Source organism: Cariama cristata, unplaced genomic scaffold (assembly GCF_000690535.1).
Source record: "Cariama cristata isolate BGI_N322 unplaced genomic scaffold, ASM69053v1 scaffold1014, whole genome shotgun sequence".
NCBI lineage: Eukaryota > Metazoa > Chordata > Aves > Cariamiformes > Cariamidae > Cariama > Cariama cristata.
In genome coordinates, this window is record NW_009612153.1 from 41407 (window position 1) to 56379 (window position 14973).

General features: G+C 37.7%; 1 protein-coding gene across 1 annotated transcript in view; it reads left to right on the plus strand.

Annotated features, from left to right (window-relative positions):
- Window positions 1-14392, plus strand: part of MPDZ (multiple PDZ domain protein) — a gene marked incomplete at its 5' end in the record, with an annotated part of 52906 nt that extends 38514 nt beyond the window's left edge. Inside the window, 13 exons of the mRNA XM_009698489.1 lie at window positions 197-374; window positions 2809-2954; window positions 3291-3374; window positions 3482-3675; window positions 3936-4083; window positions 7231-7317; window positions 8709-8805; window positions 9469-9509; window positions 10592-10714; window positions 11641-11745; window positions 11866-11978; window positions 12992-13115; window positions 13976-14392. Of these exons, the coding sequence (XP_009696791.1) occupies window positions 197-374; window positions 2809-2954; window positions 3291-3374; window positions 3482-3675; window positions 3936-4083; window positions 7231-7317; window positions 8709-8805; window positions 9469-9509; window positions 10592-10714; window positions 11641-11745; window positions 11866-11978; window positions 12992-13115; window positions 13976-14122 (1587 nt within the window). The remainder of the gene's footprint in view (window positions 1-196; window positions 375-2808; window positions 2955-3290; window positions 3375-3481; window positions 3676-3935; window positions 4084-7230; window positions 7318-8708; window positions 8806-9468; window positions 9510-10591; window positions 10715-11640; window positions 11746-11865; window positions 11979-12991; window positions 13116-13975) is intronic.
- Window positions 14393-14973: the final 581 nt, after the last annotated feature.

Here is a 14973-nt window from a genome sequence, read left to right on the forward strand (position 1 = left end):
CCAAGTCTAGCCCACAGTTAACTCTACTGCTGTTTCTTTTAAAAAACATCAATATTTGTCCTTGTTCATTACCAAGAACACCTGCAGGATTGTGACTTGTATCTCCAGTTTGCAGAACAGTTATTCCGCTTTATTTTTGTTCTACAACTGAACAGTGCAGTTATACTCTTCACCAGCTTTTCTCTTTATCATTCAGTTTATTAGTCTCCTGAAGACATCCAAAACTATGGTGAGGCTTACCATCAACTCAGCAGAGATGGATAGCCTGGCTGCAGCACCAGTACCTTCCAGTACTGCCGCAACAGAGAGAAGGAATATGCAGCCACCAGCAGCTGTCCCTTCTTCCAGCTCACCAGAACCAGAAGCAGTCAAAAGTAAGATTCTCTTTGTGTGTCTGTCGTCACTGGGGTTGTGACATAAAAATGAAGATCCAGCTTGTAAACAAATTTTCTTTTTTTGTGTGCACTCAGCTGTCTTCTGAGTTGCATTTTCTAGTACTTTCAGATTGCAGATCCGTATAAATAAAGCAGTGAGGCTCCACAACAAAGACCTACTTCTTGCTTTCCCACTCGCCTGTTGTAGAGTTGGGAGAATGGAGGGATTTCCTCCTCCCTCCCAAAGGATGTGCAGCAGATGCCTCTGTCATGAAGATCTAAGTGGGAGGCATTTCTTTAAATGAGGGAGAAAAGTCATATCACCTTTCCTAGAACAGAGGAATGGTTGAGACTGTCTTGCCATTTATGACTAGCCACGTTTGGCTCTCCCCCTTTAGAGTGGAGAGTCAAGATGCGACTGATAGATGATGATTATTGGTTAAGCAACACATTACTAAGAAGCTAATGATAACTAAATTGAGTAATGCGCACATCGGAGTTCATTTATATGCACATCACTACAAGTGTTACTGAGTCATGTTTCTATTGATTATTACTAGCAGTAGTATTGATACACAGTTACACTGCTATAAAGAAATCTTAAGAAACACATAGGAGACCTACTGGGCAATAATTCTTTTGTCTTCCTTTCTGCATTTAGTTTTACAATAAAATGTATTGCTTTGTCCAAATCTATCCCTTCCATCTCCACTCTGCCACAGCAAGTCTTAGGTGTAAAAACCTGATGAAGATACCAGCAGTGCACCCTTCACCATCCTAGGGATTTGTGACTGCAGTGTGGCTTCACTACCGTTCACAGGCATCCACAACCCAAGTGTTGGAATATCTCCCTCCTATTGGTTCTCCACCTGATTGTGTAATTTATTCCCCCACTTTCTTTTACCAAACCCACCTTTTTGCTGCCCCTGCATCTTACTTTCTCTGCACTGACTCCTTCCAAATAAGCAACCCATCCCTAACTATTTTTTCCCTATTCATCTGATTTCTACTACATCTCTGCCCAACTTTGGTGTTTCCAGCAGTGCTATGCAGGCAATTTTTGGCCCAGTACAGGTGCAGCTATCTAGAAGGAATCAACCTTTCATACCAAGACTCCCTTCTAATTCTTCAGTTCCTGTATTTCGTGTACATTTTACGCCTTCTGGACAGAATTGCAATACTTAAACCTTGACTCCCGTACTTAGCTCGAACTAGGCATAAGCAGTTGCTCATCATACGCATAAAGAACTTGCATAACAGAGCAGAAGAGAAACCTGCTCTGTACTTGCACAGAAGCTTTACCCTTAAAAAGTCTTATTTGTTCTTCTGGTTCCCTTCAGAGGCCAAGGCTCTTAGTTTTGAGGCTTACTGTCTTGCAGGACCTGTTGTTCACACTATACTTAAGTATTTGTGCAATATGAATCCATATTTCTGAATGATCAGGTCCTCCTTTAGTTTCAGTGGAACTTCTTTTAATGAATGCCCTTTTAAAGTGCCTCAAAAGGATCTAGATGCCTGTTTTTACCTTTTGGAAAAAATGTAATTTTGGTGTTTCTTTAAAGCACAGAGGACGCCAGTGACAGAGTTAATCTGAACATCGCAGACGTTTTAATTGCTGATTCTTTCCTTTAGTTGCTACGCAATATCCCTTCCTAGTATTTTAGCTTTTTTTTTGATGAAGGGTACAGATCTGACTAAAATACTGAAGCAAAGATCCATTTGTGACATACCAGAGATACTGAATTTACAGATAAATTGCTATGTAAGGATGCCATATGTATTTGCACTGTGAGAATATCTGTTTACACCACCAAACTTACTGCATCCCACAGCTGTGTCAGTGGCCAGTTAAAAGTTGGACTGATGTAAAAAGTTGTTTTTCAGCGCCACTAAATACAATGATGTTTATAAAACCTTTGAATTGATCATGGATTGCTGGACTTGTGAAGTACTGCTAAATTTGATTCATACTTCACATTCTTTCTCATGGTACAGATCTGAGTCTGAAATGGAATATTTAGTTGGATGGACCTTGACTTGACCCATTGCAAAAGTACAGGGCTGACATCCTTGAATCTATGTATTTAATACATACTGTGTACTTCATTTATCTCTGATCTACATTGCATAGTTGCTGGTGTAGATGTTTAAATTAAATTCCATCCTAAATAGAATCTGTTGTGTAGAGTAGCTTCTTTGGCTATCCAGACTGTGTTGCAGGTACTTGATGGTATGAAAACGGGACAAATGTGATTAAAGCTACAGGATAGTACTTGCCTGAGGGTAAGGGGGAGTTGGCAACATCATTCTCTGTAGCTCAGCTGTTCAGCTGTTGCTGTAGAGCTATCAATGGATTCGTAAAATGCTGTTTTAAAGTCAGTTTTCTAATATCAAGCCCTCTTACTGTAACCAGGATGTTTAATTGTTGTTTTAGACACAAGCAGATCTTCCACTCCAGCCACGTTAGCCTCTGACCCTGCTACTTGTCCCATCATTCCTGGATGTGAAACAACCATTGATATCTCCAAAGGGCGGACTGGTCTTGGTCTGAGCATTGTTGGAGGAGCAGATACTTTGCTGGTTGGTTGGAAAAATATGTGTGTCACTCAAGTGAAATACAAGAATAAAATTGAAATGTCTGATAGAAGAGATTTTTTCTTAATTTGTTTCTATAGCATTTAGAGAACGATATCAAAGGTACCAGTTCAGGGGAGAAAAAAAAAAAGGAAGAGAAAAGCACTGTTAAAATTGAAAATATAAGTGAACTTCCTACATATTGTTGTAATTTGTTCATCATACATCTGACTCTTTTGTTTATCACGGGTGAATTATAGTAGGAATTTTCAGTTGCTCTTAGTTCAAAGTAGGGGCATATTCTTTCAACATTCAATTTATTTTTGTTTTCTTTATCCACAGGGAGCAATCATTATCCATGAGGTATATGAAGAAGGAGCAGCATCTAAAGATGGAAGACTGTGGGCTGGGGATCAGATATTAGAGGTGTGGTGGTTTCTTTGGTCACTTTTATTGTCATTTGCTAGCTAGACATCTTCTATTTGTCTCCTGGAAGGTCTTGCACACTTTATCATTGTCTGCTTTCATTGCAGGTGAACGGGATTGACCTCAGGAATGCCACACATGATGAAGCAATAAATGTCCTCAGACAGACTCCCCAAAAAGTTCGTCTGACTGTGTACAGAGATGAGGCCCAGTACAAGGAGGAAGACATGTATGATATACTCAATGTAGAGCTCCAAAAGAAGCCTGGCAAAGGCCTTGGGCTGAGCATTGTTGGGAAAAGGTACGTATGTACCTGGAGAGTCAATGTCTGGGACTTGCTCAGTGTGCTCATGTTTCTGTTGGGATCTGATACTCAGATCCTGTGGTCTTGAAGGCCGTACATGTCATTTTTGTGCCTAAGCTAATTGGCCATTCCTAGAGGAGCTAGCCCAGTGTTTCTTAACAGAAAAATGAGACAGTATTTGTTGTGTTCCAAATAGCAAGCCATAAAAATGGCCCTCAAACAATACTGAGATGCAAAATCCGTGTGTGTATTTGCAGAAATGATACAGGCGTGTTTGTCTCGGACATCGTCAAAGGAGGAATAGCAGATACAGATGGGAGATTGATGCAAGGAGACCAGATACTGACAGTGAATGGAGAAGATGTTCGAAATGCTAACCAGGAGGCTGTTGCAGCTTTGCTAAAGGTATTGGGAAAAGAGATGGTGGATTAAAGTGGAGAACTGAGATCCAGAGTTTTTGAAAGCTTTAGTTTTATTCAGACTGAGTTCAGACTGTTATTGAGATATAAGTGAGAATGAACTGTGGGTCCAAATTTAAGTTTCCTGAAGTCTGGAGCATTCAGAATTTGATACTTTGCCTCATGAAGATGAGAGTAGTCATGGTGCAGAGAGCCATATGTTTATATGGCAACAGAAGACCATTACCTAGAACAACCCAAAACTTAACAGTGCGCTTTCTCCAAAAAACTAATAACTGGTTAACTGTCTCCTCACGTTTTTAGAAAGGTACGCAGAACTGACTTTAAGTGATCGAGAATTGATCACAGTAGTGCCAGAAAGTGATTACTTTCATAGTTGATAATGTTCATCTTTTTTTTTCTCTGTATGTCTAGTGTCACCTTACATCTATTAAATATTACAATGCATTTTGCAGTGACCAAGGCATCTAGTATAAGAAATAGCCGTCTCACAAAGATAACTCCTATGTGTGGCTCTTGGAACCAGAATTTCTGTTCTCAATAGATTTTGTGCTTCTGATGTCCTCCCCCAGTTTTCAAATCAGAATGAAGTCAGGTATACAACATTTCCTGTGGTCTGGCAGGAATTTCAGCTGGTCAGGCAGCTTGTCTGTTTTCCACCCAGGATTTTGAGACGTTCTTGCATGGTAAGGATTCCATCGAGTCAGCATTTTCCAAAGGAACACCATTCCACTGGAAAAAATTTAACAGCCACTACTCATAGCTGACTCCTGGATACATAGACACATGATCATGCTTCTTTGTACTCACATTCAAAGGCGTATTTTTGCAGGTCTTGAACAGTTGAACAGTTCCTCAAGCTTTCCCTTTTTTTTTTTTTTTTTGGTGGGGGTAGGCCGGGGGCACAGAGTGGGTTTAGAAAGAGGAGGTAGGAGCACTTTCTCTGTATTTTCAGCATGTGCCCATAAGTGAGAATGCCAGAACTGGATCTGTGTTTCTGGGGTAATAGTATACTTTTCCTTTCTTATCTGATACTTTATTTTGTCTAAGGACAGTGTGTTCCTTCTTCATACACTGCATTTTTACATCCCCTCTAAATTAAAATGCCGTTTTATCTGGAAAGTTTCTTTCATTTTGGCAAGCATTTTGGAGAATCTAATTGAAGATTCTTGGTTCCCACTTATTATTTGTATATTCATGTTTCAAATACTTCATCCCACTCAGTAGTACTTGTAATTAATTGTGCTAACCCTGAGAAATGAGGCTTTTAAAACACCTCAGATATATTATTGTTAACGATTCTGTTTTGTTCACACAGTATGAATGGAGTAATGCATGATCATTCACATGTAGACAGTCACGACTTTTAGTTCAGGTGTCAGTTCCATTTTCATTCACGAGAGTAAGATCTAGGAGCAAATTGTCTTGAACTGCCTGAAATGTATTTTGCTAGAATATTATTTATAATCTTTGGAAAATCCCAATGTATTTTAAGTAGCGTGAGACCACTAGAAAGTGTCGTGAGGTTGACAATTCCACCTGATCTCGCAGTATTCCTTTTTAAGTATCCTTAAAACATGTGAAAAGCTGCTCATTTTTTCCTCTCATTTGACTTACGGATTTATCAAATGGGAGTTTTCAGGAAGAGAGAGGAAGCTATCATAAAACTAAATATGAATTGATTTATTCACAAGTTCAGTTGGAAAGTATTACCTCCCACTTTCACACATTATAACTTTTAAATCTCATCTGTGGGTTAGCATTTTATGTGAGGATGTGGTAGTTTTAGGTACATGGATTACTTCCTCAGTTTTCCATTTTGGATAAAAGTTGTCCATATGGTTTAATACAAGTCAATTCAGACAAGCAGGAGAGAATGGTTTTGCCTGAACTTTGATCAAGTCTTTCCAAGGACATAGAGAAGTCAACATTATTTTAAAAAGTAAAAAGCAATTTAGTAATAAATCTGTTTTAGTGTCACCTCTGAGAGAATAGCAACAGGATATGAGGTATGGAAACCCTATTTGAATGGTTATCTCCTGTTGATGATTTTATATATCGGTCTATTTCTTACTGTGAGGTTTCTGGCAAATACATGACTCTCTCTTAGGATAATACAGCTAAAGCATGATAAATAAAAGCAAACTTAGGTAATATTAAGGTCTTTGCCTATAGAAATTCATACTAACGACTTCCCGGTGGAAGAAAGAAGGAAAAGCATAATAGCAACGAAACTTTGAAACTTCTGTATTTGAATATGTTGCAGATAGGTGGTCTTCTTTTGACACTACTTGTATTATTTCCAAAGTCGAGTTTTCTTAATGTTGTTTGTGATAATAACTTACGTATCTGTTTCCAAAATCAGCCTATTGTCTTGGTTTCTAAATATTTGATTTCAGGGTGAATTTTCTTCTGATATGTGCATTTTATGCAGTTATGTAAAAACTTAATAGTATAATTAAAAGCTTAAAGAGTAGAGGAAGGATTTTCCAATGTGCAAACAGTCCGTATCACCCAGCTTCCTGTTGGGAGTCAGATGCAGAAAGGTCACTTAAACTACAGAGAAATGTTTGGAAAACCTCTTGCCCAAAATTTTTTTCATTATGTTGGTATGGATCCAGAGTAACAGATAATTTCAAAAGCAGGAGAAAGATGAGTAACTACCAGTTAAAATACCATGTTCTCAGTCATATCAACAGAAATAATGGTGAGTACTTAGAGGTGTTACACTGGTTTTAGTGTTTATTGTGAGAATAGTCAATTTCACTATTGCTTGAAAAATGACATCTTGAAAATATGTGTTGACATTACAATTGAGAAGTCAAAACTACTCCCCTTTAAGTGAACGGTAAGAATTAGTCTTCTTGTGTAATTTTCACATCTGTATTGTAATACTGGTTAATCCAAAAAGCACCCTGCTCAGTATTGAATATCATGGTGTACTTAGTTTGTGTGGCTCTGATCCTGCCATGAACGCTGTCTGCTCAGTGCTCGTCACAAGGATGTTAGCCCATTGTTTTCCCCTCTGTCCATATTTTTTTCTTCTTCCACCATCTAATTAGTGACTTAAATATTGTCATAGTCTTTCATGTTGTAGACAGAAGAGATGCATTATAAGTGATTGTTTCTTTAGTGTTCGTTAGGTACGGTAAGATTAGAGATTGGAAGAATAAAAGCTGGTCCATTCCACTCCGAGAGGAGAACATCGCAGTGCAGCCAGGTGTGTAACTGTAAAACTGTTTAGTTTGGAAGAAATGATGGTTAAATAATGAAAGCAAATAAAAAGAATTGGTTTTGTGATGACAATGATTTTCCGCATATCTGATCCAAGATGAAGAAAAGCAGTTTTCATCTGCTTTGCAGCCTTTCAGTAACCATTTTATATGTTCATTTTAGCATATTGTATCTGTTAAAGACATAATCCAGCCAAAAACGTAATCCAGAAATGGCTTTTCTGTGTTACCTAGTCTGTTTTTTATGGCTCCAGCCTGGGAAGCAGAGCTTGCTCTGATTCTCATCAATACCAGAAGAAACTGGAGTGGTCTTTAAACTTCTGTGTTACTTTAGGAGTGCTTGGCATGCAGTGGAGTATTGTTTCCATAAACTTAGGGAATTTCTCTACTCCTTGCATATTATTACTGTAATCTTGGTCATCAGAAGCAGGAAACCTGTACCCTTTCCATCAGGTTTTTCTCAAGTTTATTTATTCTGTTGTTGCTCTAATGGTGGAGTGTTACAAACTTGCATCAGTTTCTGCATTTGAATGCATCCTTCATGTGGTAGGAGCTCGCATCATGATTCTCTCTACTAGGAGCTATATTTCTGAGAGCTCACAAGTTACCTTAGAACTTTCTCTAGTTTTAAACTGGTGCAAATCATGAGGTACTGAAGGTAAATAGTTTTAAGACAAATCATAATTAAACAGTTTCAAATGAGCAGGTTAAGAGTGGATAAAACTGAAATGTTAGGCTCTCTTCAAAACAGGAAATGACAAACAAAATGAGAACATGGATACTGTGAGTAGTCTTAATATAAGTGATTAAGTAAGAAGAAGCTCACATGTTGCATGTTTTGAAGAGTCTGTAACAGTCAGTGAACTAGTCTTACTGGGAGCCATTTTGTTCCTTTACATTACCCTGCCTGTATAGTGAAAATCTTTCTGGAGATTGTGCAGATGAAGCTGAGTGAAGAGCCTAATCTTGGTTTTAGCTCATGCAGTGGGTGAACGTGAGAGTACACGTGAGGATGTATAAAGATCTGTCTTTTCTGTTCTGTCCCTACCTTGATAATCACGGCTAACTTTTGCACCAGAAGATCTCTATGAGGTGATAGAAGGTGCAAATATAAGGGCACAGTCCGGCCCTCAGAAGCAGTGCTTCAAAATATTGCATGGGGTTGTAGGCATGCAATCTCTGTTGATCTCATCACGTTTCAAACAAGGAGCCCTCTAGAGTGACCAAGAAATATATGGAGGTTCACTGTGTCAGGTTTAGCTGGGCACAGAAAAAGTAAAATACAGCAGAATCCGCTGAATACACTGAGTTACAGTTTTACTCTTATCAATTGGATGTCTGAAACTGCTCTCTAATCCCAATCTGACACTGTATTTAGGTCAGTGAAGGAAGCGGCAGTCTCTCATCGTTCAGTTTCGCGGTTTCTGGGTCCAGTGCACCTGAGGTCTTTGAAAATGGTCTAAAGAAGAATACCAGTAAGGTTTCTTTTGTGCTTTCAGTATTTTATATATGTGAACTGGTAGCTGAGATCTTTCACTTTCCCTAAAATATTGTCATTGTGTGCTGTAGGCCTGAAAGTGATTCTTTAGTCATTAAAACTCTGCAGGAGTGGTTATTGTACAGTACATCATATGTATCTTTGAATAGCTTTTTATAAAATAAACTAGTGGCTTGTTATACCAGCAGTTTAGATGTTGAGAATCTAAGTTGAGCCATAATTTTCTATTTAATGTAAATACATCTTCAATCAAGCTGTCTTATTCATAGAAATCCAGATACTGTATAGTTAAATTAGAATAGATGTGGAATAGCTGTCTGGTGCTCAAATTTAGAACAAAGTTTCTTCTGACCAAACTATTGCTAGCAAATAGTAGTTTTTTCTGTCCTATTTGAGCATGTTTAGCAGTCTTATTCCAAAAGTTATTTAAATGGGGAGAATGAATTACTTTTTTACCCGCTCTAGAAGTATTTCAATCCTATTATGTTAATGGCAGCCACTTTCAAAATCTGCTTAAAATGTATGTCTATAATAAACCAACAGAAAGTTAGAATCATCATAGTGGTTTGGATAAATTTAATGGAAAAAATTTCTAAAAATACGAGTTTAACTTCTCTTTTTTTTTTTAATTCGACAGCAGCTTCTGAAATACAGGGATTAAGAACAGTTGAAGTAAAAAAGGTAAGTTACAGCATGAAGTGATATTTATCAGGAACAGGTTTTGTAGATGTTGTAAATGGATATGTTTACAGAAAGGAAGAAATCTGGCCCTGTTAATCTTTTTTTAGAGGAATTGATAGGGCAATAGCTAATTAATTTGCCTGTCTTTTCAGGTCTCCACTGCCTATATTTTTATGTAAAATCAGTGTGATTTATGCTATCACATTTTGTGACCTGTTTTGAAAGTAAAAGGAGGAAGAATTAGTAAGACATAATGGGGCCTGGTTTTACTGTTATAAGACAGAGTTAAATCTAGACTCTTTTTTAGTGAAGTCAGGGGAACTGTACCAAAGTTACAAGCCCATTGTTTAGGATTTCATATTTTTCTTCACACGTAATGGGTAGGCTCTTACTTACATGACATCTGCCAGGTTTTCAACTTACGAAATTGTCGACTTCCTTATTTACAGGAACATGAGATCTAAGTCACAGACTGCTTCTGATTGTCCAAAATATTTGTATTTATTTGACTTTGCCTGGCATCTAGTTTGCTTGATTACATGGATTGTATTTATCCATTCTCTTTTTACAGTAGAATGTGCAAATACTGGTTTACAGTAGCAGTTTTTGCAGTTCGGTGGTGAGGTGTTGTATGGTACTGAACAGTCAGTTTTCTTCTTCAACAGTAGGACACTAGGGGGAGCATAAAGATTAATTCTAGTCTTTGAGAGGTTTTTAATAGAAGATTGAAATAGACAGTATTAAGGACAAGCAATGCCATCTGTCCAGTTTTCCTTGCCCAGGCTTTCGATGCTGACATTAAGGGTCTGACGGTGAATTCTGGAAGTATTTAGTTTGATTAAGATAAAACATAAAACTAAGTCAGCGACTTGTCACCTACCACTGATAGGAAGAAACATATATTGTGCTCTCTGTGCTTTCATAAAATGGTGCAAAGTGTATGAGCTTAAAAAATGGCTTGAGACACAGGAATTCTGATTTTCATAACATAGAGGCTTTAGTATTTTTTGAGATAAGCCTGCAATTCCCTGTGTGTGTTTTCGTTTCCAGAAAAATCTAATTTTTTTTCATGACAATAACAGGGCCCTGCAGATTCACTAGGAGTGAGCATTGCTGGAGGTGTAGGAAGTCCTCTTGGAGATGTTCCTATATTTATTGCCATGATGCATCCAAATGGAGTTGCAGCTCAGACTCAGAAACTCAGAGTAAGTTAATTGTTAAGAAGATTGTAAAGTTTGCATGGGTAATGCACGGTAATTACTCTAGGCAGGCAATAAGCAGTTTAATGATACTATCATAAGTGCTTCTGGCTGTGACAAGAATTTGTGCTGTTTGGATTGATGAAACAGTAACTCAGATTGGTAGCATGGTAAAAGGTAATTGTTGAAATGTACTGACTTTGGGAAGGAAGTCCTAAAGCAATCTTGAATCACAGAGATAGTCAGTTTGTGAAAATGAAAAGTAGAGAGAGTGGTTCAGAATGATGGATTCTGTAAGTGAGCTCCACTGATGAGCATGGCGATCATTCTTGCAACTATATGTATGCAGTGTGTTTTATCTCTCATGTTTTCTATGCTTATCTGCCTTAAGATAGAGATAGTACTTTTTATGTTCTGAGTTAAAGTGGGAGGTCTTGTCTAATACAGCACTTACATGCATACTGTATCCAGTCTTTACCAGAGGTGGTTAAATTTGACTTGTGCTCCTTGGAAAATGACAGTGTTACTTCAGGATGAATTCAAACATACAATCTCTGATGATAATTTACTACTACAGTCTATCTTCAAGTGATGTGCAAAATGCATCTCTTTTTGTATATGCTGTAAAAGTATGTAGAATCAATTCTCTAAAGCATCATTACTTTTTTTAGACAGAATACAGTAAACTGGTGTAATGTGCTAATTGTGATGTTGAATTTTGTACTTTTGTATTGGGTCATTACATAGTTCAAAGATGATTTGCCTTCAAGAGAAAATGTACTGTGAACAGTTGCTAATTTCTTTTTTCCTGCCCTATATCACTGATAATATCTGGCTAAATGCAAATACACAGATCTGCTGTTGTTGAAACAAAGTGACAAATAAATCTGTGTAAATAAACTTAGTTAGATTTTCTACATTTTATTCTGCAGGTTGGGGACAGGATTGTGAGCATCTGTGGAACATCTACTGAGGGCATGACTCACTCCCAAGCTGTTAGCCTCTTAAAAAATGCTTCAGGCACTATTGAGTTGCAGGTAAAAAATCTTCAGTGACATTTGGAATATTTTCTGAGTATTCTTTTGCCAGCTGCTACGATGAATTAATTTAGTGTCAGCATTCTCATTTTACTGGTTTACAAGCTCTGTTGTTCCTAGGTTGTAGCTGGAGGAGAAGTGAGTGTCGTAACTGGTCAACAGCAAGATCCACCTACGTCCAGTCTTTCATTTGCGGGACTAACTTCAACCAGCATTTTTCAGGATGATTTAGGGTCAGTAACTATAGAATATACAACCTCTGTAGCCTGTTATTTTAGGTGGAACTCAACCTAAAAAACTTAGAAATTCTAGCAAATAATGAATGAGTTGTTTTCATCGTGTGATTTCCTGTGCTGCTTTATTTTGCCCCTGTGTAAAGTTTTGATATGATTTGATTTCTTCTTTGTAAATACAGCCTCCTTTGTTTCACTGAGCCTTGGTAGCTAGGATCTATTGTTACACCTGAAATGTTTTTTCTCAGACTTAAATAGCAAGGCCCTTTCCACAGTGGTATCTGTGTTTCCATAATTGCTTTCTGGCATTCGGCTATCAGGAGCATCCGACTTTTGTGGTATACAAGGTATACTGCTTCTGATATACTGCAAAGTACAGCTATCTAAACAAATTTTGTCTCAAACTCTGTCATAAATCTGAGTATATTTCTTCTAGGAACAGAGAAAGGGAGAATGAGGCTCTTTAGCCACACAGATCTACTTTGAAAGACAGAACTTCAAACTTACAGTTAAAGTATATGTGGGGAAATGTACCTATAAATAGTCTGTATAAATGCATACATACAAATACAGAGTCATATATTAAAGGAGGAGAGAAGCAATTAAACCTTACAACATAAACTCTTCGGGCTAATTTTAGTCTTTTTTAGGTGGTATAATGGGTTACGGGATTTTCAAAGTAGATGTTTGTTATGGAGATTTGAGATATTGGTATTGCATCTCTACTTCACTAGTAAGCACTGTTAGTGTGACATTGCAGTGGTAACTATGCCCTGAACTGGGTGGAAGAGATGTTTGAAATAGCTACCTTTAAGTAATAACTAGGGCATTAGACAGTTAAAGTGTTTTACATGAACTAAAATAGCCAGTTCATTATAATAAAAGCATTTGTAGTTATTGTGGAAAGGGAAATGTATTGCTTAGCTTCAAAGGAAAAATACTTTTTGTTGAATATTCTGCATGTTAAATCATAAGTTCAGACAACATTACAATACTCTTTCTCCTTTTCTTAGACCTCCTCAGTACAAGACTATCACTCTGGATAGAGGACCAGATGGCCTAGGCTTTAGTATTGTGGGCGGTTATGGCAGTCCCCATGGAGACTTACCCATTTATGTGAAAACAGTGTTTGCAAAGGTAAGTGTAAATTTGTTCCATCAATCCATTTATTAGTTAGTTCACAGTTCACAGCAGCTACTATCTGAAATCATGGCCTGAGTTTGAAGCCAAAGGACTGTTGCAATTTCTCACAGCTTTTCTTCCTTAGTGCAAGTGCTGGTCAAAATGTGCTTGCAGCATTTGAAGGCTATAGTCTTAGGACGTTTCAGAATTTCCAGTTGCATGGATCTCCGCATATGGCAGTCGTCTTCAACTCTCAAAACTGGAGTTTTGCACATACTTAGAAAAACAGCCCCCTTGTCTTATGTTTAGAGTGTATTTTCTTCAGGTAGTAGAAGGGACTGTTTTCTTTATTTTGACTGAGAGTCTGAAAGGTACACCAAGATAAAATAATTGAACTCAGTCTGGATCTTTGGAGAAGTTCAGATACTGACCTGGATTTGATAGTTTGAACTGGCTTAGGAAACAACCCTGAGTCAGAGAAAACTGGAATCAAGAATCGCAGACTTTTATGGTAAAAAAGTATGGAGCTGGGTTTTGATTACTGAATTTCTTATACCAGTTGCTGAAAATTTCCTCAGGTCTTGAAAATCTTAGTTCTATGATAGTAGAGTTTAAATGTTAAACTAGCTGGACGAGCAGGGTTAAGGTAATATAAAAGTCCCATAGATTCAATTTCTAGATGTTGTAAAACTTAGGGCAGGGCATGCTGCAGCGCTAGCAGGCTGTACTATAATTGACTGTATTTGAATCATTGAAAATCAAAAATGTTTTAAGGGGTTTTGTGTACTGAACCCATCTTACTGAGACCATAAGGACGGTGTGGCAGAGAGAAAAAGAAAGGCATGAATCTGCAGTTACATGTTGTATCGTTTCAGGGTGCAGCAGCAGAAGATGGACGCCTGAAGAGGGGGGATCAAATCATTGCTGTGAACGGGCAGAGTTTAGAAGGCGTGACTCATGAAGAAGCGGTTGCTATTCTGAAAAGAACAAAAGGAACAGTCACTTTGACTGTTTTGTCATGAACTGGCTGCCCAAAGGGGTAGAGTCAATAAGACTATACTATTTACATTCCATATAGCAAAGAGAATGGAAATGTTTATATAACCTTCTTGCTCTTCCAGCTTCACTGGACTGTGCTACAACACTGAAGAAAAATAACATTTAACCATATTTTTGTATATGGTTACAATAGAAGTATTTCTCTTACTGTCAAACCACTGGGATGGCGTTATGTCAACTATGGAAAGACATGGATATTTTTCCTATTAGTATTATAATGAATGCTTGTAAGCCACCAAAAAAAGAAAAAGAAAAAAGGAATGTTTGCATTAATAACCACACAGTGAAACTGGAATGTTTTGCTAAAAGGCTTTAGATATTTGAAATACGTTGGAAAAATGATAAAGTCACCAAGTCAGCAAGGAGGTGGCGTGGGCAGCAGTAGTCAGAAAACAGAAATAAGGTTTTTGAAGAAAGAAAGTATTAACAAAATATGGGATTTGGGGAAAAGAAGGATAAGTATGTAATCTGGAGGCAGATGATTAATGAACTTAGATGGTTATTTGTATTATTTCTCAATGCCCAAATAGAAGGAGCTGAGTGGGTAACTTGGGTGGGGTTTTTTGCTTGTCTGTTTGTGTGTTTAAATTTGCTAAGTCATGGTGTATCCAAAAAATGAAAACTGTGTTTTGGATTGGCTTAAGTTTGAGGGTTTGGTTTTTGGTTGTCGTGGTTTTTTTTTTTTTAGGCAGGGGCGTGTGTGTTTTTGTTTGAAAGGAGAGGGCTTGTGCTCAGGGCTGAAAAATCCGTTTGTTAGTGGAAGGTATTCCTGGTGAATGAAAGTGCCCAGCAACTGCAGTATTAGAAGAACTAG